The sequence below is a fragment of the Panthera leo genome, chromosome B4 (genome assembly GCF_018350215.1).
Source record: "Panthera leo isolate Ple1 chromosome B4, P.leo_Ple1_pat1.1, whole genome shotgun sequence".
Taxonomy (NCBI): Eukaryota; Metazoa; Chordata; class Mammalia; order Carnivora; family Felidae; genus Panthera; species Panthera leo.
Genome location: NC_056685.1, coordinates 131,697,495 through 131,721,977, shown reverse-complemented (window position 1 = coordinate 131,721,977; position 24,483 = coordinate 131,697,495). Strand labels below are relative to the sequence as shown.

The 24,483-nt window shown below is 57.0% G+C and overlaps 1 protein-coding gene across 4 annotated transcripts; it reads left to right on the top strand.

The window, feature by feature from the left end:
- The first annotated feature begins 4,010 nt into the window (after positions 1-4,010).
- Positions 4,011-24,074, top strand: SUN2 (Sad1 and UNC84 domain containing 2). 4 transcript variants are annotated; one of them, XM_042947822.1, is made up of 18 exons: positions 4,011-4,238; positions 7,191-7,349; positions 8,230-8,420; positions 8,785-8,922; positions 9,504-9,599; positions 10,070-10,163; positions 11,363-11,433; positions 13,660-13,775; positions 16,153-16,407; positions 16,817-16,894; positions 17,364-17,407; positions 17,970-18,135; positions 18,475-18,696; positions 19,024-19,105; positions 19,492-19,607; positions 19,767-19,934; positions 20,255-20,347; positions 21,832-24,074. In XM_042947822.1, exons 2-18 carry the CDS (start codon positions 7,228-7,230, stop codon positions 21,943-21,945), a joined length of 2,166 nt encoding a protein of 721 aa, XP_042803756.1. In that variant the 5' UTR covers positions 4,011-4,238; positions 7,191-7,227; the 3' UTR covers positions 21,946-24,074. The 4 variants fall into 4 exon arrangements, with proteins under 4 accessions (XP_042803756.1, XP_042803753.1, XP_042803755.1 ...); XM_042947819.1 differs by having other exon boundaries at positions 19,021-19,105; XM_042947821.1 differs by having other exon boundaries at positions 16,150-16,407.
- Positions 24,075-24,483: the final 409 nt, after the last annotated feature.

Genomic DNA, 24,483 nt, shown 5'->3' with positions numbered 1-24,483 from the left:
TCCTCGGACTGGCCTTTCCCGTCCATAAAACAGGCTTAACTGTGCTTGCCACCCAGTGACAGAGCTCTTTGAGTTCTCGGGATGAAAGATCCCATAAATGTGGAGTCCTGTCGCCAGCTGGGGCAGGGTGGAACGGGGAGCCCACATCAGATCCCAAGGAGATAGAGAAACAGCCCTGGGGGGTGGGAGGGCCCCAAGATCCTCTGAGGCCACCCCCTCCTCCCCCGTAGCTGCCAAACGTGTTCCTGCTGCCAGGAAGCCTGACATTAAAGTCAAGTCCTCCCGCACCGCACCCCCAACAAGGATGCTGTGCTCGTGATGATTAAGTGACAGACGCGGACACCCTTGGCTGCTGACCTGTGCTGACAGCAGAGAGGAAGTAGAGGTGGCCTGGGCAGCAGTGAGGTGGCTGGAGGCTTTACTGTCACTTGTGTGTCACTTGTGTGCACGACTGAGCGCTATGGACCCGTCCCTGGCACGTGGGGCAGGCAGAGGGGTACACAGGTCATTCCACCTCCATGTGGGCGCCCGGGTCTCTGGAGGCACAGAGAAGCTCCCTGACTTGACTACGAGCCACGACAGACCAGGAGGCTGACCTCCTCCCTCGTCTTCCCAAAGATCTCCAGTGGCAAAAGCCCTTGATGTTTGAGCAGTTTCTCTCCTCACTCGACCTCACACACGAGGAAACAGAGGCCAGGGGGCCTTGCTGACTCGTCCAAGGTCACACACAGGATGGTCGCTACTATTCACGTTTTATGAGCGAGGCAAATGGCTCCGAGAGGCCAAGTGGCCGCCCCCCGGGTCACAGAGCAAGCAAGTGGGGCACCTGGCCTGGAGCCAGGGCTGCGGCTCCTGTATCCTCCTCACTTTTTATCACTCCTACCCTGACGCCTCACTTCCTCTGGCTGGTCTGGGTGAGAGCCAGAGAGTGTTCTGTGGCCCAGGAGCGCCCCGGTGGGCCCGTTCGGGCTCCCCCCGGGCTGAGCTGTTCCTCGAACATCCCCAGCGCACGGCGAACTTTCCCATCAGGCAGAACAGGCGTGGCGCCCAGGGCCCACGGAAATGTTTTCGTTTTCGTTTTCATCCTTTTAACGCCAGAAGGAAAATTACATATAATAGTAATAAATATTTACTCATGAATCAAGCCTACATTGCAGTACTCTTTCGGCCAATGTGATCATAATATAGAACTTTAAATAAATAAATATATATATATATATATATATATATATATATATATATATTTTTTTTTTTTTTTTTTATGGGGGCACCCAGGGGGCTCAGGCTTCTGACTCTCGGTTTCGGCTCAGGTCATGATCTCATGGTTTTGTGAGTTTGAGCCCCGCATCGGGCTCTGTGCTGACAGCATGGAGCCTGCTTGGGATTCTCTCTCTCTCTCTCTCTCTCTCTCTCTCCCTCTCTCTGCCCCTCCCCTACTCACGCTGTCTCTGTCTCTCTCAAAATAAAGAAATAAACTTTATATATATGTACATATATACATATATAATATATATGTATACGTATAACTTTATATATGTGTGTGTGTGTGTGTGTTTACACATACATATAAAATGAAAGAAGGAGCCACCAAGGCAAAACTGTCTAGCGACAAGGAAAGCCATCGTGTGGCCCCACTGCAGCGTCTACACTGTCAGCCCCCTTGTTCCAGTGGGCAAAGCTGTCCACCGCCCGCCCTGCCACTGTGTCTGAGATGATGAGGAGAGAGGGGAGGAGCAAGAACGGGGCCGAGAACGAGGGCAGAAGCGAGCTGGGGGAAGACTGGCCACCTGAATGGCGGCCGCACAGGGAAGAGCCCAGAAGGGCAGAGGGTTGCTGAATGAGTGGACGGCAGACAGGCGAGGCGCCGAGAGATGGGGAGACGGGTCTGCGTGTGATCTCACAAGTCCGATGGGTGGCATCAGTGACGACAGTCAGGACGGACGGAGGGGCACGGCACAAACGCGGGAGACCTCAACAGCAAAGGCGAGAATTTCTCCGGGGCCCTTGTTACTTTTCTGTGGCTGCTGTAACAAGTCAGCCCAAATTCGGTGACTTATCAGCAACAGAAATGTATTCTCTCCCAGTTCAGAAGACCAGGAATCCAAAATCAAAATCAACGGACCGAAATCAAAGTGTCAGCAGGGCCATGCTCCCTTTGGGGGCTTTAGGGGAGAGTCCGTTCCTTGCCTCCTCCAGCTTCTGGCAGCCTCCAGTATTCCTTGTCTTATAGCCACACCACTCGAATTTCTGCCCTCTCCTCTTCTCTGCCTCCCTCTTAAAGAACCCTTGGGATTCCATTTAGGGCCACCTTAATAATGCAAGATAATCTCCCTATCTCAAAACCCTTCATTTAATGTTGTCTTCAGTCACCTTCACAGTTTCCAGGGATTAGGACCTAATATCCTTGGGGCCATTATTCGCCACCCGGCAGGCCCACAGAGGCAACGCCGCCTGTGGGCGTGGCCCCCGCCTGAGACCAGCAGAAGGCACATTCCGGAAAAGGGTCCTTCTGCCAGGATCCTGGGAGAGCGAAACAGGTTCTGCAATGGTGGTGGCGAGGTACAGGCCCTCCATTGGAATTGACCAGCACGGGATTGGGGAGTTAAGTGCCCTGGTGAGAAGGTGTCAAGGGAGGCCCCTGCATGCTGGCCCTACATCTGATTTGCATTCTCATTTTATTCCTTCCACGGTCAGCAGATACTCAGGCCCCACGTGAGGTCCTGGAAAGCCAGGCAGTTTGTCATCTAACCCTTGTCTTCAAGATGCTCTAAGTGCAGGTGAGGCCCCTTTTTTTCCCAGGTGGGCCTGTAGAGGCCCAGGGAGAGGGGTCGTTTTTTTTTTGTCTGGAGTCAACTTAGCACAAGGGTTTCACTCTTCCTCACGCCTCTACCCCCAGTGCCTTCCTGCCCTGTCTCAGTGATTTTGTAATTTCGTGTCTCTTCCTCTTGGTGCTTTAAGCGTGAAATAACGGCACTGTTACCCTTAGAAGCATTTGCACAGGAAATGACTCCTCCCAAGCTGTGCACTTGCTACTTGGGTAAAGTTGGCCGGTGGCAGGAGTCAGGTGACATTTGTGCTCATTCATTATCTATCAGTCACATAAATTTGAGCGAGGCAGAGGAAGACGTAACCAGCCCTGCTTTCTCAGTACCAAATGTAGCAAACTCCCTCCTTTCTGCAGTGAAACTTGGGGGCCCTGGGGGCAGACGGGGAAATGCCAGAGCCTCCTTGCCCTGTCTGGAATCCCAAAATCAACTCTTAAGCAGAAAAAGCCGACTTGGACGCGAGGAGAATCTCCCAATCTCACTTTTGCCTCCTTCTGGCTGTGACTTGAAGCAAATCACTTAAAACCTCTATGAACCTGTTTCCTTACCTCTAAAATGGGTGTGGAAATGCCTGGCTAAAAGGACAATTACGCATGCGCCAGGCGTTTAGCATCCCTTCAACAATCGTTGGCTAGTCCGCTGAGGACTAACTACTAGCTACCCTTCCAGGTGGGCCTTAGGCCGAGGGTCTTCTACTTTTCCTGCTCCCCACTAAGTGGGGGGTTAGTGGGGAGCCGTCCTCAGAGAGGCTGTGTCTCCCCAACCACCCGATGCCTTTAAAGCCCTGGCATCCCGCGTGTGGAGTCCGTTTGCGGAGCGTGGGGACGCCACGGCCGGAAGTCCACGGGTGGGGTGAGGCGCAGGAGGCAGTGTTTTGAGCCACCAGAGCGGGATCAGGTGTTTTGAGCCACCAGACCTGGAGTCAAGTGCGCAGTCAGGCCCCGGCCGAGCCCCAACTTGCGGGCTCCAGCTGCGTGCTCCCGGGGCTCGGCACCGCCCCCCGCGCCTCCCACGCGCGGACTCCAGGCAAGGCTCGCCGGGCCCCCGGGGCCCACGCGGCGGGCGGAGCGAACTGGGGCCTTTGTGTTCAAACAGCCCAATGGGCGGTGGCAGTGGGCGGTGACGCGGGCGGGGCCCGGCCAATGGGCGGCGGCCTGTCAGCGTTGATTGGCAGACGCACACATACACACTCGGCCACGCGCGCGCCGGCCGGCCCCACTCGCGCAGCGCGGTTCTGCGCGGGTCTCATTGTCTGCTGCGCCCTCCGGCCCGCTGGCCTCGTCCCGCGCCGCGCGCCCCGGGTCCCCGCGCCTAGCGCCACTCGCAGGATTCGGACGCGGGAAGGGGGCGCGCCCAGGCGGCGCAGCGGGCCTCGGACGCCCCCGGCCCCGCACGGAGCAGCCGCGGCAGCAGGTAACAGCCGGCGGTAGGCCTCTGGCGGGCGGACGTGCGGGGCAAGGGTGGTAGGCGGGGTAGGCCGGCCTTTCCCGCCTCCCCGCGGGCCCCGGCCGGACTCCGGGGTCACCGTCGGGCCGCCCCAGCCAGGGCCGAGCTGCCCAGGCCTGGTTCTTCCTCTCCCGGCCAAGCCGGGCCAGGCTCCAGCCCCGCCTGGCTCACGCCCCTGGGCCGGTCGGGAAGGGCCAGCGCCGTGCCGGGGCCAGCCGCCCTGACTCATCTCCGCAGCCCGCCCCCCGTCCCCGGGGCCGGCCGCCCACTGGTCAGCCCGGAGGGCGGATGTCTCCAGGCGGGACTTCCCCGGGGCGGAACCTCCCCGAGAGGAGGGGAGCGAGAACCGGGCTACCTCAAACCGGCCCAGGGCAGTGCCTGTGTTTTCGTGCCAGGCAGGCAGTTTCCAGGGACAGGCAGTTCTCTGCCCTCTGCCCGTCAGACTCCGGGAATAGGAGGGAGGCCCATTTTGTTCAGTTCTTAAAAAAAGAAACCAAACAAATAGGAGGCGGGAGTGTGACTTAGTGCAGAGCCGCAGGGAAGGCGCGTGGTTAGTTTAAAAAAAAAAAAAAAAAAAAAAAAAAAAAAAATCTCTGCAGGTTCAGCCCGTGGGGAAAATGAAGGGAGAAGGGAGTTAGCCCCTGGAGCGTTTTACAGGTCCCACGAGGGAAAGTAGTGTGAAAACGTCCCGTGGAAGTCGCCGGAGATCTGAGTTTGCAGATTAGGTGGACACTGCCATAGAAGTTTGCTGAGGGGGGTGTGGGGAAAGGTGGAGTTGAGAAAAGGGATGTGGTTCAGCACAGAAGCGGGGAGGGATGTTTTGTTTGAGGGTTTCTTAACTGTGTGTGTTGGTGAGGGTGGGGTCTATTCAGATCCGCAAAAGATTCGAGCTGCTAGAGATTCATTTCTTGTTTTGTTTTGGAAGATTCAGGCCCTGACCTTTCTCATTTTCTGAAACCGGACTCAGTTGCAAACTATTTTTTTTAATGCTAGGACTACAGCAAAGACTAAGAAGCCTCGGGGGGGCGGGTGGAGGAGGGTGCTGACTGCTGATGCTTTCAGCCCCCCCCTCCCCACGCCCCCCCCTCCCCTCCCGACCTCACCCCTCCGTCTGAATATTTATATTCTTGCCAACAGCAGCTTGAGTTGGCAGAAACGTTGCTTTGTTTCTGCCCCCACCCCCCCCACCCCCCCCCGCCCCGGGTGAAGGCTTCGTCCACTTCAGCAGGTGGGGGTTGAGGAAGAGGAGTCTATATGAGCATCTGGAGCTTTTAGGTGGGGAGGGCAGTAGTGGGGGTGGCATTACCTTATAAGGAGAGGAATACAGAAAAGGAGCCAGGCCAGCTTCCTGCTTTGGCTACTGCCAATTGGTCCCTCTACTAACACTGGCTAAAAACCGGGGGGGGGGGGGGGGGGGGATGCCAGGTGGGCATCCTACCTGACACCAGTCAGACTGAGACGTGAGGCTGCTTGTTTTTCAGAAGAGGACTTCTGAATTGTCCGGCTGGACTAACCAGACCTTCTGGTTTCCATAGGCTGGAGTTGGGAAACACTAGAGCCTATACCCACTGCACAACCTAGGGAACTAATAGTATAAGGAATATGAGAAGTGATAATAAGTCACAAGTACCAGGGACTCTTGTGGGGGCCTAAGTGTAACAAAGACTTTGTAGCATGGGCAGGCAAAGGCACCACATTGAGACTCCTCACACGGGAAATCTGAGATTTTGAATTTGGGTTTCTACATCTGAAAGGCTGATGTAGAATTACATGATGTAGAATTAATCCCCCCCCCCCCCGCCCCGGGTTGTCAAACACCGCCTTTTGCCACGACTCTTCACCTTGGCTTTGAGTCCTCGGTATCCGTTCCAGAGCCTTGATTTCCCACGGCACGTGGTGACTTCTTCGCTCCGGCAGGGATTGTGATCCCACACGGCCGCTCCACCTCCCTGTTTTGTTAGTTTGTTGACAAATATTTGTCCTGTGACAACCCGTTCTGTGCATATTCAGGGCCGTCAAAGACTCTGGTTGGGGACACACGTTTCCTAAAGCAACTTGAAAACATTATGGTAGAGGGGGAAAGAGCCAGGCTGTGCCACCTCTCCGATCTGAGCTCAAACCCTGCCTCTGTCATGTACAGGCTAGGGGACTGTGGGCAAGGTCACCGGTCGTCTCAGGGTCCCAGGTGCCTCCCTTGCACAGTGGCGGTCATGGTACCTCCCGTGTTCATAAGGATCAGAAATGAGGGCGAGAGAAGCCGGGCACCCAGGAGGCATCAACAAAGTATTCCGTCATCACAATTATCATCATACAGGATGCCCTGATGTTGCACTACAATGATCACTGAGGGGCTACGGTATGCGGACACCTTCAGGATGTAGGTGGGGCTCACCCCAGAAAGGTCTTCTCCGGTCAGCGTTGGATTGGGACCCTGAGTCAACGAGTCTAGCCGCAAGGAAAAGGAAGTGTGTCCCCTCTAAGAGAAACAGCTGGAAGGCGGGCGCACCCAGCTCCAGGGGGAGGGCAGCGTAGTGCGATGGCCCGACTAGAGACTCTGTGTGGGCAGTAACGATCAAAGGCATTCAGTTAGCGTCTGTTGCGTGCCTCTCACGTTCCACCTGCTCTGCTACTTGCTAGAGGCTGCAGAAGGTCCGGTTCTGCCTCTCAGGCAGCTCCGTGTCAAACCGAAAGCCAGAAGAGCGTGGGGGAGCGTGAGAGAGGCCACCTGGGCACTAAGTGAGCCCGAGGCAGGGCCGCCTGGCGGCAGGCTGGGTGGTGCCGGGAGATGCTCTGTACACGCCCCCTTGTCCCCAGCTCTGGGGCTGTCTGTGTTGAATGCGCAGGCGGTAGGCTGTTCGCCGGGAGGAGCTGAAACACCTGCCCCCGCCAGGCCTCACTGGTCTTCCTTTCTGTCCCAAGGCTCTCTTCAGGGCGAGAGGCCCCATCCTACCTCGTCATGTCTCGCCGAAGCCAGCGCCTCACGCGCTACTCCCAGGGCGATGATGACGGCGGCAGCAGCAGTGGAGGGAGTTCGGTGATGGGGAGCCAGAGCACCCTGTTTAAAGACAGCCCTCTCAGGTAGGGGACTGCCGTCTCACCCCCGCCCCCCCGCCCCGCCCCGGCCACCCACGGATAGCGCTGACCTGCTGAGCAGAGGGCTTGGGCAGGTCGCTGCACAGCCTTGTCCTGTCGCCACCTGACTGGGCAGAGATCAGGTGCCCGTATCCAGCCGAGGGGGAGCATTCGCACCTTTGAGGATGCGAGGCCCCAGCCCTGCTGTCTCTTCTCCCCCTATTGTAAGCCAGGCTGCTGCCCTCTCGGTCAGAGAACAGGAAGTGGGGAGAGGCAGCTTCGAGAATAAGCCAGGCCAGAAACCCCGCCAGTGCGGGCTGGGTTCACAGGAGCCCTCTCTGCTCTGGACGGATGTGCCCGTCTGACCATCCTCCCCAGACCCAGGAGTACCTTCTGCAGGGCTTCAGCGGGGCCCGCAGAGGCAGCCCAGGAGAGGTCCCGGTCCGAGGAGCATGGCAAATGAGCTACAGCAGGCGCCAGCCTCATCCTGCCCCGCTTGCAGATCTGAGGCCCAGATAACCGCTCACGAGGCTTTGGCTAGCCCTGGGAGGCCAGGTCGAGTTGGTCTGGGTTTTCAGTGGGTGGCTGAAATTGCTACTCCCTTACAAGCATGGGGGAGGGGGCGGGGTTACAAAAAACTTTGGCTTCGAAGTTAGAGACCTGGATTTGAATCCTGCCTTCATCACTCACTGCTGGTGGGATCTGGAGATAACGGGGGGCAGCGACTGCACCTGTGGTTAGCGCAGGCGGCAGCTGGGAGCTGTCAGTTGCCTGGCAACAAGGCTGACCCACTCACCAGAGGCGGGCGGAGCGGCTCCCCTTCCTGTTCCCGGCTGGGCTCACCTGCCTGCTCCCCTCCTCTCCCCTCCCGGCTCCCCTCCCACAGGACCTTGAAGAGGAAGTCCGCCAACATGAAGCGCCTCTCCCCAGCGCCGCCGCTGGGCCCCTCCTCCGACACGCACACGTCCTACTACAGCGAGTCGGTGGTCAGGGAGTCCTACTTTGGCAGCCCCCGGGCCGCCTCCCTTGCCAGGAGCTCCATCCTCGACGACCAGCTGCATAGCGACCCCTACTGGGGTGAGTGTCCGAAACCTGCCTCCCAGAGGCTTTGCTTCCTCTGGAAATTTAAGGTCCAAACTCTCCCCCTCCTCCCCCCCCCCCCCCCCCAGTGGTTTCCTAATCCCCGCCGGGCCAGAGGAAGGGCTCCCCGTCCTCAGAAGCCCTCAGAAGAGGGGCCACAGGCCACTTCAGACAACGAGGTGGCCACGATGCTGCTGCTCCAGGCCCGGAGCCCCCTCCCCCCCCCCATGGACCCGGGGAGCTCAGGAGGAAGCTCAAGTCAGCTCCACCTGTCCGTCAGAAACGCTCCTCAAGGTGTCTCCACGAGGCCCTCCGGGATAGCCTCCTGCCCCAGGAGAACCCCGAGTTCTTCCCTCCTCAGGTGAGGATCTGCGGGTGAGGAGGAGGAGAGGCACGGGCGGCACCGAAAGCAGCAAACTCAACGGGCTCTCTGAGAACAAGGGCTCCGAGGACTTCCTGGGGTCCTCCTCAGGTTACTCTTCAGAGGATGACTATGCAGGTGGGTGACGCCTCGGGGATACGCTCCAGCAGGTTCTGGGGCTGCTGGGGGAGGTGACGGGAAGCCCGGGGAAGGTGCCCCCCTGCCAGCCTGAGAGAGCGTGGTATCTGGCAGGCCCCTGCGCAGACCAGCTGGGCACCCCCTGGTCATGCCACCGTGGCACCCTGAACCCAGGCCTGGGGCGGCCCCTGACATACTGTGACTGCCCTGTCCCCGTCAGTCGGAGCAGCCTATGGTCGACTCCGCTGTGTCTGCCTTAACGGGGCGCTTCACACGTAGGAGCTGCTTGACCCCTTTGGTCTAGCTCGGAACGACGGATCGAAGGATTGCTGGTGAGGAGAGGGGTGCAGACAGTAAGCTCAAGGGAAATAAAATGTCAGAAACCTCCCGTTGCGTTCCTTTGACAGACCTTTACTGACCCGCTAGGTGCCAGGCCTGGGTGACGCTCTGGGGATGCGAAGGAGAATGATACGTGGTCTCGGCTCACAGTCTAAAGGAGAAGATAAATAATAGGCAGTCTCCCTGTCTCTGGGCTCTTAAAAGGGAGGACGGACTGAGCCGTGGCCTCTCTGTCCCCGCAGGATACTCGGAGACTGACCACCGTGGTTCGGGTTCACGGTTAAGGAACGCAGCCTCTTGGGCAGCCTCTTTTTTCTGGATGGTGGTCACTTCTCCAGGTGGGTGCTGGCTACTCTGTGCACGGCTATTTCCATTCTCTACAGCAGTCCCTTCTTCCCCTTCTTCCCCTTCTTCCCCTTCTTCCCCTTCTTCCCCTTCTTCCCCTTCTCCCCCTTCTCCCCCTTCTCCCCCTTCTCCCCCTTCTCCCCCTTCTCCCTCTTCTCCCCGTGGTTGGGCATCCCACCGAGAGACCATAGGACGAGCAGGGAGAGCTCGTCCTAGAATAAGCCACTGGAAACCAGGAGCCAACACTCTAACGCTCCCACTCGGAAGGGCAGGAGCAGCTGTGGAGCAGGATGGAGAGTGTTGGCAGAGTAGGCAGGTGGGATTCGAGGACAGGTGCACCGGCAGGTCAGCATCGGGGGTAGCGGCAGGGAGGGCTGCAGGTGGAGACAGTCATGCTCTGAAACCACAAGCTGCAGGCCGCTGGCTGAGGGCGACACTCAGGCCTTGACGGTCCCTCTTCCAGGCCGGCTGTTTGGACTCCTCTACTGGTGGGTTGGCACCACCTGGTATCGCCTGACAACAGCTGCCTCCCTCCTCGATGTCTTCGTTTTAACCAGGTGAGCGAGACTCCCACCTTGACAATGACTCAGAAAGCCCTGGGACAGAAGGGACCGATAAGGCTTCTAAACCTGTATATGTCCTTTCTGTGAAGGTTTCTTTTTCTCGAGTTTACGTGTAGTTTTAATCAGTGAGCAAGGAGTAGACTATCCAGAGCCCCTCTCTGCCTGACAGATAATGGGATCGAGTCAGGTGTTGCCTTCCAAACCAGTAGCCTTTCAGGGAGAATTCTGAAATGATGGGTTCCTGTTATTTGGCTACTTCCTGCTAGATGCCAGCCCCCATCCAGCTGCGTCTGAGTCTGACAGCCTGGTCTTACTCTGGCTGGTCAGGTTTCAGGCTCTGGCCCAACAAGTGGTGTTTCCGAGGAAAGTTCAGCTTTCCTCCTGGCCCTGGGGCAGTCTAGAACCCGGTGTTCTCTGCTGGGTGTTCAGAAGCCAGGGATAGGCGCTGCATGATGCTGTGGGTTGATTTTCTAAGTCCCTGACCCAGCAGAGCCGGGAAGAAAGACTGAGCCAAGAGGTCAAGGTCCTCTGGACGTAATCCTGGCTGGATGATTGGCTGAGGATTATGCTGAGAAGAGGGCCAAGGGTGGATCCGTGTCACCAAAAGAAGGTTCCATATTTTTCTACAAGAAAATATTGTTGGGGCACCTGGGCGGCTCAGTCGATTAAGCATCCAGCTTCAGCTCAGGTCATGATCTCACGGTCCGTGAGTTCGAGCCCCACGTCGGGCTCTGTGCTGACAGCTCAGAGCTTGGAGCCTGCTTCAGATTCTGTGTCTCCCTCTCTCTCTGCCCCTACCCAGCTCATACTCTGTCTCTCAAAAAAATGAATAAATGTTAAAAAAAATTTTTTAAAGGAAAATATTGCTTAAGGAGTTCTGTATTTTTTTCTAGAATTGCTTGGTTAGAGGACTTGTACATATGAAAATTTCAGGTTTTACAAAGACCCCGTTTTTATTTTAATCACATCAATAAAATTCAGAGTCAGCATTGTCCCCATTATTCTAAGACTTGCAGGCAAAGCTCTAAAAGTCTCCAGTCCAGCCCTGGCAAGATGAGATGCTCCAGGGCATCCCCCTCCCAACTCTAGTTTGGCTCTCAGGGAAAGCCTCTGCAGACTCCCAGCAGGGATATAGAGCCCTGGATGCTCTCTTGACACCTCTTCCTCCCCTGCTGTCCCCTCCTGTGGCCCAGGCGCTTCTCATCCGTGAAGACATTCCTGTGGTTCCTCTTGCTGCTGCTGCTTCTGACCGGCCTGACCTATGGTAAGCTTGCCCGGTGTTGCAGGGCAGGGGTAGGACGAGCATGCCAGGCCGAAATGGAGCTGGTGAGCCAGAGGGGCAGGGCAGTGTGGGTGGGGGGGCTGGCGCTGAGCGGACACGCAAAAACCAGAGGGATGGTGATCGCCTACAGGCAACGGAAGAGGCAGGATGAGTGGAGTCAGACTGAGCCTGGACAGCTCAGTCCCAAGCTCTCGGCCACTCCTGTCTGGCCCTCCTGGCTCCTCTTGGACCTGTGTGGCATTTGCAGGGTGTCCAGTGGGTGAGAAGGGATATGCCCCAATCCGCTGATCTTGTGTTCTGTTTGGGTGGCCGCACTTGACTGCCTGGCATGTCAATAGAGCATCCTTGGGGCCATCTGAGTCAGAACGTGCCCTAGTACAGGAGTATTGGGGTAAAAAGCAGGGATCTTGCCAGGGATCTTGTTGTTAGTAGTCATTTTCCCGGCATTCCAAATCAGGGTGTAGTCTGAGTGAGTGAATTCTTGTTACGACATCAAGTTCAATCTTTAAGATCCCAACAATAAAGTTGTAAAGAGAAGTCTGCCTTTTTATACTAAGATATTTCATTAAAAAATTTTTTTTTTGTTTATTTGAGATAGAAAGCATGAGTTGGGGAGGGGCAGAGAGGAGGGGGTAGGGGAAGAGAATCCCAAGTAGTCTCTGCACTGTCAGCACAGAGCCTCACAAGATGCTTGGTGGTGTTCCATTCTCTATCTTAGGACTTTGACGTGTTCTACATAGTTGTAATCATTATTTATATGTATCGTGTTCAGCTTCTAATCTGACAGTGTTGCGGTCTCACGATTCCACGTGAGTTGCCTCCATGGCCCCCAGGCTCCGTTTTAATTATTGTACCAATTTATAGTTAACTTATAAAGACCACGCTTTACCTTTTTTTAGAGCTGGTTTTATAGGTTTAGCATCTACTCAACTAGTATTTATTTTATTTAACAGCCAGGTAGAAAATTTTTCCAAGTGTTGACTTCCTTTTTGTTTGCTGTTACAAGAACAGCTTGTTCACGTCCAGTGGAAACTGGGCATCGCCCTTGAAGTAATAATGACCCTTTACGATCATATAGTGCTTTGTTCAGGAGTTCCTCTGTTAACTTGAGCTTCACCGTGGCCTCCTAGGGTTGATGGGGCCGATGTGTGTGGAGGGCCTGAAGGGCCGGCGGAGTGGGCTGCTCAGGGAGTGCATTAAGTGAGGTGTGTCCAGAGGGTCTGATGGAAAGCCTGGTGGGCGTGTGCTTCCGGTTGTACGTGCTCACGGCCAATGATTGAGTGGCAAGTGTGGTCTCCCTGGGATGGAGACCCACTGGCTGATACGGCTCGCCAGGTGCCCTCATCCCCCACCCCACACGCATAAGCTCAGGAGTAAACACATCACACGCAGATGGCCCCTGAAGCAAGATGCGGGTGTCTTTGTGGCTGCAGCCTTGTGTTGTCTTGGGTCAGAAGCACCTTCTCTTAGCAGGTGTCTCCTGTTTCAGGGATTCTCAACCATGGCAGCTCATTAGAGTTATCTGGGGAGCTTTTAAGACTCACCTATAGAGGGATACTCCAGACCAGTGAATTCATTTTCTAGAGAGTGGGGCCAGATATTGGGCATTTTTAAGCTTCCTGGTGATCTTCTTTTATGTTTATTTTTGAGAGAGAGAGAGTGAGACCCTAGACAGAGCACAAGATGGGGGAGGGCAGAGAGAGAGGGAGACACAGAATCTGAAGCAGGCTCCAGGCTCCCAGCTGTCAGCACAGAGCCTGATGCGGGGCTCAAACCTATGAACCACGAGATCATGACCTGAGCTGAAGTCAGACGCTTAAGTGACTGAGCCACTCAGGCGCCCAAAGAGCTTCCTGGGTGATCTTGCCGGACAGTCTTGGCTGAGAGCCACCATCAGGTCCTCTGGTTGTACCTCTGGATCATCCCTAGCTTTATTAGAGCTATGTTCTCTGAGTTTTGCCATTTACAGAAAGATGGGGATTCCTGAGGAGTGAGAGAAAGCACATACTCTGGGACCGTCAGGTGGAAGTTGCTGCCTCAGAGAATGATGGGAACCTCCATCCCTCGTACCGCCTTCCAGCAGCAGCCCAGCTCGCAGAATGGGACAGGCTGCTAACAACCCATGTTGATTAGGCCGCCGTCTTCAGCAGCGTGTGCCTTCTGGCTTATGGCCACAGGCCTGGATAACCCCCTCTCTTCTGTGTACAGGTGCCTGGTATTTCTACCCCTATGGGCTGCAGACCTTCCACCCTGCGATGGTTTCCTGGTGGGCGGCGAAGGGCGGCAGCAGGCAGCATGACGTGTGGGAGTCCAGAGACTTCCAGGTGAGTAGCTTAGGGTCACGGGTCCTCACCTTGTATTTGCAATTGATTTCTCTGCCCTTATAGCTTCTGTAGGCTGTGTCCTAGCTGGTAGACTGCCTTGTCCCCTGTCTCTGCTGTTTGGGGTACAGGCACTGGGAGAGCGGTTTGTGCTTAAATAGGACTCCAAATTGTCCCAAATCAGTTGCCATCTTAAGCACACACAAAAACAAAGCAAAACAAAAACAGAAGGAAAAGGAATCAGACAAATCGTTTCAGCTACTTTGTTCCTTCTCTATAGTTTCATAAATATTTCCTCAGCATCTTCTAAGAGTAAGGCGATGGGCTGGTCAGTTACCGATTACCACAAACAGATCACCCCTAAAATCAGTGCCTTAAAGCTGCAAGCATTCGACTGGCTCACGAGCCCGTGGGTGCCCTGGGTGGCTCTTCTGGTCTAAGCAGGGACGGGCTGCTGGGTCAGCAGGGGCAGGCTGGGTGCCACACGTGCTTTTCTCGTCCAGCAGGCGAGCCCCGCCTCGTTCTCTTAGCAGACGACTGTGGTGCCACAAGAGCAAAATCAGGCCTCAATTCAAAACTAGCACACTGTCCCTTCCTCCACGTTCCAGGCCGAAGTAAATCTCAAAGCCAGTCTAGACTCAAAGAGGGGGGAATAGGGGCGCCTGGGTGGCTCAGTCGGTTGAGTGTCCGACTTCGGCTCAGGTCACGATCTCACGGTTCTTGAGTTCGAGCCCCGCGTCGGGCTCTGTGCTGACAGCTCGGATCCTGGAGCCTGCTTCAGATTCTGTGTCTCCTTCTCTCTCTGCCCCTCCCTCACTCATGCTGTGTCTCTCAAAAATAAATAAAAACATTAAAAAAGGGGGCGGGGTAGACACCACCTCTTGATATAGCACATCCGAGGCCACACTGCAGAGGGTACAAGTACAGGGAGGACGGGAGGACAAGAGCCTTGTCTGCACTCTGCCCGAGGCTGCCCAGGCTGTGTCCTCAAGGAGCCTGCAGTGTGGCGTGGGAGGTGACAGGGCACAGATAACCAGAATGTGTGCATACATGTCACGAAGTCACCAGTGAAAAGTTTTTCATTCTTTTTCCCCTAATGACATCTGAATTTTGCTTGTATCTTGCCGAATTTAACTGGGGAGCACATTTTTAACCATTTATTTTGGCGAATATTACCTTCCCGACTGCCGTGTTATCACATCATGACCTATTCTGGCATTATAACTTTCCCTTTTGGAATCGTTAGTAAGGATGTTAAGTGCAGTTCAATTTCAGGACTCCCTTTTCTGTGAGAAGGAGGAGGTAAAGAACGAACACACCTTTGTTGTACTTGCTTACGTTTGCATAAAGACACTAATAAAAATAGTTGCCTGGTGTGGGAGCCGGTAGTGGCTGAGGGCCCCAGGTGGATGGGACACAGGTTAGGAGAGGACTTGTCACTCTTTGCTCTTTCAGTCCTGCAGATGTACTGCCTATGTTACAACATTTAAAGATCAGAAGCAACTTCTGCCCTCAGGAGGCGGCCCCGGTCTTTAATTGACAGTTGAGAGACTATAATTTCTCTTGGCAAAGATTTTTGTTTTCAAGCCAACAAGGTTTTCAAAATTCGTGGCATGCTATCAGGTGCCACCGTCCAGTCCAAAGGACTTATTCTACCTACTCTGTGGGCCATCCAGTTAGAAGAAAGAGAGCCTCTTCAAATTGTTTCATCTTTTAGCCATAGCTTTTTTTTTTTTTTTTTTTTTTTTAATTTAATGTTTGTTTTGAGAGAGAGAGAGAGAGTGTGAGCAGGGGAGGGGCCGAGAGAGGGAGACACAGAATCCGAAGCAGGCTCCAGGCTCCGGGCTCCGAGCTGTCAGCACAGAGCCCCACGTGGGGCTCGAACTCACAGCTGCCAGATCATGACCCGAGCCGAAGTCAGACGTTCAACTGACTGAGCCACCCAGGCGCCCCTACCCATAGTTCTCTTGAACGAAGTGGGCGGCTGAACCTGTCGGCCGCTCGCTTTCCTGCATACGCACACATGTAGGAGAGGGAAGGGGGCTGGCTCCGGCCCGGGAGGCCACCCTGCCGCTCCTCTGGTCCTCTTCTTGGACCTGTTCCTCCATTTGGACCCTCTTTGGAGAGGGCGCTGTGTCCCCTCCCGCCTGGCCTGCGCACCCGTCCTTAGGACCTTGTGCTGCACTCTGTCACCACGTGTCTGCATACTCGCGGTACCCCTTTGCCCTGCTGGGGTACTCACCTCGCTGAGCACGGGTGGTCCTCAGGGCCAGTGAGTTCACATTTGGGTGTTCCTGGGATTCCCTTCCCTTTCTCTCCAGGAAGCACTGTTGTCCTAGGCCCCTCACCTCTATGGCTTTTCCCTCCCACCCCCTAGCAGGCTGAGCAGCGCATCTTGTCCCGGGTACACTCTCTGGAGCGGCGCCTAGAAGCTCTCGCTGCCGAATTTTCCTCCAACTGGCAGAAGGAGGCTGTGCGGCTGGAGCGTCTGGAGCTGCGGCAAGGGGCCGCTGGTGGGGGAGGCCACGTAGGCCTGAGCCACGAGGACACCCTGGCGCTTCTAGAAGGGCTGGTGAGCCGCCGCGAGGCTGCCCTGAAGGAGGACTTCCGTAGGGACACCGCCGCTCGGATCCAGGTCTCTGAGCGTGAGCAGAGTGGCGTGTGGGTGACACCGTGGGTGTGTGGGGTGGAGGGGCGAGGCCCTGCACACCCTGACATGAGAGGGACAGCCGTGTCACTTGGCAGTCACTCACCTTCTCTAAGCCTTCGTTCCTTCCTCTAAAATGGAGACCCTCAGGTTTCCCCGTGCACTCCCAACCCCGACTGTGGAAACAGGAGACCACAGAGTGCCTGGCACAGTAGGAGTGCAGCAGAGATCAAGGGGGTCTTGCGTGTTTGAGAAGCACTTGTGGCACGAAGGCCAGGAGCCGAAGTTTGCAGGCGGACGGGCCTGGTTCAGTCTCCAGTTCTGCCACTTACTGGTTTTAAGTTCCCTCTGCACGTAACTCAGTAAAATCCTCAAGACGCTCCCCTGTGTCTGACAGGAAGAGCTGGTCACCCTGAGAGCAGAACATCAACAAGACTCGGAAGACCTCTTCAAGAAAATCGTCCAGGCCTCCCAGGTTGGTGGACTCAGGGGCGCCTGGGGCCTCCCCAGTGGCGCCCTGATCTATAGTTCAACATCTGCTCTTGGGCTGAGGCAGCTTGGTTCTCCCAAAGGGTGCTTAGACACTAGATGAGGCGGGGGTGTCATCTCCTGACTTCTGCTGGGGCTGAACCCACGTGCACAGGAATGCTTTGCAGGGATGCCCGGGGGTGTGTTTGAGGAAGGGTCGCTTTCAAGAGGCCTGTTGTGCTGGGTATAAGATGCTGAATGAATGAGGGAATGTATGCATGCCTAAGCATGCGGATGGGGCAAGCCTCTCATGAGGACCTAGGCCAGGAGGTGGTTAATGTTTGCTGGAGCAGTCAGGAGAGCCTGGGGCAGGGCTCTGCTGGAACAGAGACTCCAGACAGAATAGATCCTGCTCTGGGAGACTGACTGCTCTGAGCCTGGCATATGTTGTATTTCTGCCTTCTTCCTGCTTACAGGAGTCTGAGGCTCGACTCCAGGAGCTGAAGTCCGAGTGGCAAAGGTAATGGGCACTGCCATCCGGCCTGGGTCTGCTCTACCCCCGACCCCTCCACCCCACACCCTGGCAGGCCTGGGGAGCAGAGCCCCGGAGCAGAGTTCTGATTGTGTTCTGAACGGAGAGGGGATGGCTGAAAACTAGCTCAGGAACATCTGAAGGGCAAGAACGGTTGGGTGCGGGAGGGGCACCACAAGAGAACTGGGATTTGTGGGTTCACTTGTAGACCCGCTACCTTTTCTGTACACACGCATGCAGGCTGCCTTCCGTGCCCCAGACATCCACCCGTGTGGAGGATGGAGAGGCCGAGGCAGAGTGAATTATGGCTCTGGTCTTAGGAAGGGAACAGGATAAGAATTCGCTCGTTGGGATCGGCAAGCCAATTCGAAGGCACTGGGGCTGTGTTCTACAGCCAGGGTCCCTAGGTGGAGGCCTTGCATTCGTGTGCAGGTGCTGGGCACTCACTTCTGTCGGGAGCCAACTAGGGGATCCCCTTGTGTTCCGCGGCGTGGCCTCACACCTCACCAGAGATCCAAGGCTTACTCTTTTCTCCTCTCCTTGGGAGTAGGATGACCCAAGAGTCCTTCCGAGAGAACTCCATGAAGGAGCTGGGGCGACTGGAGGGCCAGCTGGCAGGCTTGCGGCAGGAGCTGGCGGCCCTGAGCCTGAAGCAGAGCTCGGTGGCAGACCAAGTGGGCCTCTTGCCCCAGCAGCTGCAGGCGGTGAGGGATGACGTAAGTTGGAACCATCCAAGTCCCCTGCCGAACACCGTGTCCTCTGAGAGTGTCTGTCCTACGAGTCTGTACGGCAGAGAGCCTTTTGCCCTGGTGGCCTGCTAGTCCCCTGAGTCTGGACTTGGCCCAGATGTTGGCTTTCGTAGGCAGTTCTTCCTGTTTTGTTACCAGTAACACGGAGAGTTGGTCGTAACGCTTTCCTTCAGGTGGACTAGCGGGGTGTGCTTGGCCCTTCCCTTCCCGGCTTGTGTTCTCTTCCCGCCCCCTCCACTCCAGCCAGGAGCCGCCACAGCGGCACTGTCCCCGTGAGCCTCTCAGAGACCTTCCTTCTGCCGCCAGGTGGAGTCCCGGTTCCCTGCCTGGATCAGTCAGTTCCTTCTGCGCGGCGGGGGGACCCGCAACGGGCTCCTTCAGCAGGAAGACATGCAAGTTCAGCTGCGGGAGCTGGAGGGCAGGATCCTCGCCCACGTGGCCGAGATGCGGGGCGAGTCGGCGAGGGAGGCCGCCGCCAGCCTGGGGCTGACGCTGCAGAGGGAAGGCGTGATCGGGGTGACAGAGGAGGTGAGGACCGTGGGGCCCCGGGGACAACCCCCACCCTCACCCCCTCGTCCAGCGCCCTCCTCCCTGGGAGTCCTAGACCGCGCAGTCGCGCACTGCCAGCTTCCCGGTACGTCCCAAGACCACGTGCGGGAGGCTCCGGTGCTTGCTTTGGGGCTGGTGGGGGCGAGGGGGGCGCATCTAGGTTAAGTGGCACGTGTGGCTGGACACCAGTGTGTGGCGCAGCACAGGAGGGGGCCAGTCCGGGGTTCCCTCGCCCCCAGCAGTGGGGGCCCAAGGGTGGCCGGGTCTGCTGCTCGTGGCAGCTGCCTCGGATGCCTGTTCTAGCAGGTGCAGCGCATTGTAAACCAGGCCCTGAAGCGCTACAGTGAGGACCGCATCGGGATGGTGGACTACGCCCTGGAATCAGGAGGTGTGTGTGTGCGCTCCCCCCACTTTGCAGAGCCTGGTCCCGTGCTGGCCGCCCCCCCCGGCTTCTGCCGGGCAGCCGTGGTGCTAGGCGGGCAGGGCTCGAGATGGGCAGGAATCACAGCAAAGGCAGGCGAAGAAACTTGGAGAAGTCCGGATGAACGGAATACCATCCTTGGCCAGGGAAACTGATGCTCGCTCACAGCTGTAGTTGGGGTGAGGTTGAAGACGGCCTGGGGCATCTGCCCTCCCGCCTTGAGAGAGGACATGGCAGTAGGGGTCCCCTCTCGAGTTCCTGGGCCGGTGAGCAGCACAGGTGTCGGCGTCTCCCTCCCTCCCCTGCTGGGGTCCAGCTTTAGGTGCCCACGCTGCCTGTCTTTCCTGTCTCAGGGGCTAGTGTTATCAGCACCCGGTGTTCTGAGACCTATGAGACCAAGACGGCCCTCCTCAGTCTCTTCGGCATCCCCCTGTGGTACCATTCCCAGTCGCCCCGAGTCATTCTCCAGGTAGGTACCCGTGAGGGCAGCAGCAGGGGCCCCGAGCAGGTCGCCTGCATAGCTGGGTGACTCCCGTCCTGAGCCAGCAAAAGCCGTGCTCAGGGTGGGCCGCCGTCTTTGTCACCTGCCCCGTGCCGATGGGACTTCCTTTCCTCCTCGTCCCCCCAGCCAGATGTGCACCCGGGCAACTGCTGGGCCTTCCAGGGGCCCCAGGGCTTTGCTGTGGTTCGCCTTTCTGCCCGCATCCGCCCCACTGCTGTCACCTTAGAGCACGTCCCCAAGTCCTTGTCCCCCAACAGCACCATCTCCAGTGCCCCCAAGGACTTTGCCATCTTTGTGAGTATTCTACCTCTGGGGGGTCAGAGGGGCTACGGGACCCTGTGAGTCTTTACCAAGGATAGAGCCAGGACCATTATTTGGGAGGAAGGGGGCAGATCTGGAAGGGACAGCCCCAGCCTGGGAAATGGTAGCTTAGGCTGCGCTGGAAGAACCCACGTCCAGTGCTCAGGCCCCTGGAGTCCTACCAAGGCTGGCGCTGATCTGCTCGGGGGCGGGGGACCCAGTGTGGGAACAGGAAGGGAGAGCATTCTTCCCCGGGTGACTGGGGCACTCGTCTAAGAGCAAGATCTTCCCTCCATCCTTTGTTCTCTTTTCAGGGATTTGATGAAGATGCGCAGCAAGAGGGGACACTTCTTGGCCAGTTCACCTACGACCAGGATGGGGAGCCCATTCAGACCTTTTACTTTCAGGTATGGGACTCCGCCGTGCCAGCGGAATGGTATATTCGGCTTCCTATCCGTTCAGCAGATGGTTTCCAAGCACTTACTCCGTGTCAGGCACCGCGGGCTCAGGTCAAGAATAGGCACAGCCCCTGCCTCCCCACAGTTCGAGGCAGGGAACAGGGACAGCTGTCCAAGTGGCACAGGAGAGGCACCACATAGACATCCACACGGAGGGGCCCATCCCGGACGGGGAGCCGGGGGCAGTTGTCAGAGGGTGGTCCTCCTAGGCCTCAGGCAGTGCCGCACGGCTAGGGCTCTGAGGGAGACTTCTGGCCTCGATCTGAACGGGCATCAGTCTCCCAGGGCCTTGTTAGAAATGCAGATTGCCAGTCTCCACCCCAGGAGATAGGCTCCCAGATCCCGGCAGCCCCAAGAAATCAATGTTCTGACGGCCCAGATGAATGCTGTGCCGGGAGCTTGAGAGCTACACTAGGGGTGAAGAATTGGGTGAGGTGGCAAAGGGACAGTGGTGGGAAGGGAGGCCGGAGAGGGGCAGGCCTGGCTACCAGGCCAAAGAGTTCTGGCCCCCGGGGCTGGGGTGGGCACTGCCACGTTTTAGGCAGAGAAGTGACGAGACCGTGCGCTGTAGTCAGATCATGTGACCGTGTGAACGGTGCATCCAGGGGACGAGACCGGTCAGGAAGTGGCTGCGGAGAGTGTCGGGAGTGAGGATGGAGAGGAGGTAGATACACAGTCGCAAGTGTCAGACTGGACAGAAGTGGAGAAGGGGGAGGGGAGGACTGTCCCAGGTGCCAAGAGGCAGGCTACTGCAGGAGTGGGTCTGGCCACCAGGTCTGAGGCACCTGTGGGCCAGTCCCGTGCAGCCACCAGGGGACCAAAGACTGAGCCATGGGAGTGCCTGGCACGTCCGGGGGCTGTGTGCTGACCGAGCCTTTAGGAGACAGTAGAGGAAAAGCGGCTGTGCGGAAGGCCAGAGGACGGGAAGGGAACGGGAAAGCGCTGTGTCTGTTGGCGTCGAACTGGGGGCCATTTGCTCCGAAAGCTCAAAAATCGTGGCTTTTGGAGCAAAGAGGACAGAGGCCTGCTAAGAACTTGAGGAAGAAAACTCTGCCTAATTCAGAGTAAAAGGATTCTTTTCCACCGTCAACACATATCAGATCCTCCGTGACAGTGATTGTGTCCCTTGACCATGATAAAGAGCTCCTGTGCATCTGTCTGGAATGAATCTGGCTGGTCCTCAGCTACAAGGCCATTTTTATGTGGCTGTGGGTCATGGCCCCTAGAGGACCTCTGAAGCCCCTGGGACTCCTCGGCCCACAAGCTGGAAACTCTGCTCCATGATCTGAAGACAGGAGCTTTGCAGTCCAGTTCGCTGTGGAGGCCTATGGGAGGGGGGCATCTGACCCTGGGGTGGCTGTCCCCCTCTCTGCCCTCCTGTCAGCGAGGTCTGAGGGCTTGGGACACTCTTAACACCTTCTTTCTCTACCCAGGACACTAAAATGGCCACATACCAGGTGGTGGAGCTTCGGATCTTGACTAACTGGGGCCACCCCGAGTACACCTGCATCTACCGCTTCCGGGTGCATGGGGAACCCACCCACTAGGCCTTCTCTGTGCTGCTGCCAGCCAGCTGGGAGGCCAGCCCCTCCCAGCACGTGCCCCTTCTCTGGGAGTGGGAGAGCAGCACCCCTGCCCCTTCCCCACATGCTTGACCAGCGCACTGACTTCCAGGAGCAAGAACCTCTGGCCCGATGGAGACAAGAAAGAATATGCAGGGCTTTCCTAGCGCGGGGCAGCTCGAGGTAGACAGCAAGTTCCGGCGTCCCTTTTTGTGACCTCCTTGTGCCAGGCACTGGGTGTCTACTTCCCCCTCTTGGGAGGGTGTATATATGTAGCATATCATGGGGGATCATGAGGCAGGGGGAGAGGCAGTGAGTGGACATATGTCATCCCAGCAAAGGTGGGTGAAACCTGTCTGCCCCTTACCCAGGATAGGGGGCTGGCACCCAAGGAGCTGCGGTTGGTAGGCGTGTGAATGAAGCAGGTGCCAAAGCCATGGGTGGGACAAGCAAGGGCCTGGGGCAGGTGAGCTGCCCCTATCACCAGGCAGGGAAGTGACGTCCTCTAGGAGGAAGGTGCTCACAGTGCAGGCTGGGGCTGAGCCCCAGGCAGGAAGCTGCTTGTGCAGGGCAGCCGGGCTCTTCCAGAAATCTAGTGCCATCAACCTACGGAGCTTGACCCCCTAACGTCCCCCAAAGGCCTCTCTATACACTGTATGTGTTCTGGGTCAGAGTGGGCCACGGGGCTTCTCATACCCTTGAGGGTCGGGCTCCTATGAGCCTCTAAGGGAGGCTGCCTCTCTGGCTCTGAGGGGTCACAGGGGCAGCCGGTAGGATTCCCCCTCTGCTGGGGTTAGTGCTTTCTCTCTCCCCTGATGTTGGGACCGAGGCCCACTCTGCTCCCCATTCCTGCTAGGGCATGCCTGTGCCCCAGAGCAAGCTTGCCACATTCCCCCAAGGTGCAGGGAGCCCAGACCTGCCTTTTGAGGCCATAAGCAGCTGGGGTAGGCTTAAAAGGGTGGGGAGCAGCATACTCCCCAGATTCTCGGGATGGTCCAATGAGAATGATGGTGACATTCAGGGTGTCATGGTGGGAAGAGGCCTGTCTGCACTGTGGGCCTTGTCCCACCACCACCTGACTGTAAGGGGCTCAGCTACTCCCTTGAGACTCTCAGCTCTTGCTCAGATCGTTTCCTTTCTGGCTCGTTTTCTAGGGGGGGTGGGGTGCTGTCAGGGGTGTGGGCTGGGGGAAGAGAGGGCTTTGAGACCCAGCAGACTCTGCTGTATTATGTATATATTTTTCAAGGTCTGTTTTTTAACTGAAAAGCTTTGGGCTTGATTCCTAGCCCCGTTCTGTGGGGCACCGGGTGATTTCAGTTCCTTGTAACCTGGCTGCCAAGGGGGGGCTGCGGTGCAGGCAGGTGCCGTAAGAACAGGGCTGAGCCCCAAATGGGCTCCAAGGGGATGGAGCTAGAAGGAAGGTGAGGCCTAAGGCCACCTGTGGGCCTTTGGCACTGGCCCCAACTCAGCCCCCGCCCCCCCCCCCCCCCCCCCCAGACAACCAGGTTTCATTTTGCGCTCTCCTGTCACAAATGCTGCACTATTGGTTCTGAATTTTTTATCTCCAGATTCTAATTTATGCCTATGCAAAAAAAAAAAATAAATTATGCCCAGGATTAATAGAGTGTGTAGTTTTTTTTTAATCTGAAGTCTGAGCCTAAACAATGCCCCAAAGACTCATTCCTGAACTTTAGAAACCAGACTTCTCCACTAAAACCTAGCTGGAACGGGGCCTGAGGCAGGCCCTGCTCTGCGATTCTGGGCTCAGGGGCTGGCAGGAGAAAGAAGGGAGGTGGCTTTACTAGGCCTCACAGACACCCCAGTGTGAAGGGGCAGCTTTCCCCGCATCTCTCAGTGCCATCTGAGCAGAAGGCAGAAGAACTTACCTGCTTCACAACCGACCACGTCTGCCTTCAGTGCGGATCCTCCCCACGGGAACTAGGCATCTGCCCCTCGTACCTGTGCTGGGATGGAGCCCCTGCAGAGCCGCACCTACCAGCTCAGGGGAACAGGTCCTGGCCCTTCCTTGTAACTCTGTCCCCAGATCCAGTGCCTCCCGAGAAGCCGCTTGAAGGGACAGGGGTGGGCCCCAACCACGCTTTCCAGTGTACCCGGTACCTGACCCAGGGCTGGTCCCCACTGCAGCTGAGAAAATAAAGGCAGGGACAAGTCAGTAGGGAGGGGCTGGGGATAAACCACAGGAGACAGTAGCAGGTGCAACGTAAATCCAGCCCTGAGGCTTCGGGCCAGTTAACCGCTCAGTCCTGTGCGCCAGGAAAGGCCGGTCCTGGGGCTCACCCCCAGCGACCACGCGCTCCATTCCCCTTACTTCACTCAACACCTGCTCTGCACCTGGCGCCGCTGCTCAACAAAGGGGATGTCCCCAAGCCGCACCAGTAAACGCGTGCCTGGGACTTGCCACGCACAGTCAGGGCTCCGTGCCTCTGCTTGTGTGCTTCCGGGCTGGGCGTGTGCCCTCTGCCCACCACCCACCTGCCCGCGTCCAAGTCCTACTGTCTCCTC

Coding starts and splice junctions, on each gene's coding strand:
- SUN2 (XM_042947818.1), top strand. CDS start 7,228: ATGTCTCGCCGAAGCCAGCGCCTCACGCGCTACTCCCAGGGCGATGAT. Junction 11,434..13,659: donor TCTGACCGGCCTGACCTATG/GTAAGCTTGCCC, acceptor TTCTGTGTACAG/GTGCCTGGTATTTCTACCCC. Junction 16,895..17,363: donor AAATCGTCCAGGCCTCCCAG/GTTGGTGGACTC, acceptor TCCTGCTTACAG/GAGTCTGAGGCTCGACTCCA.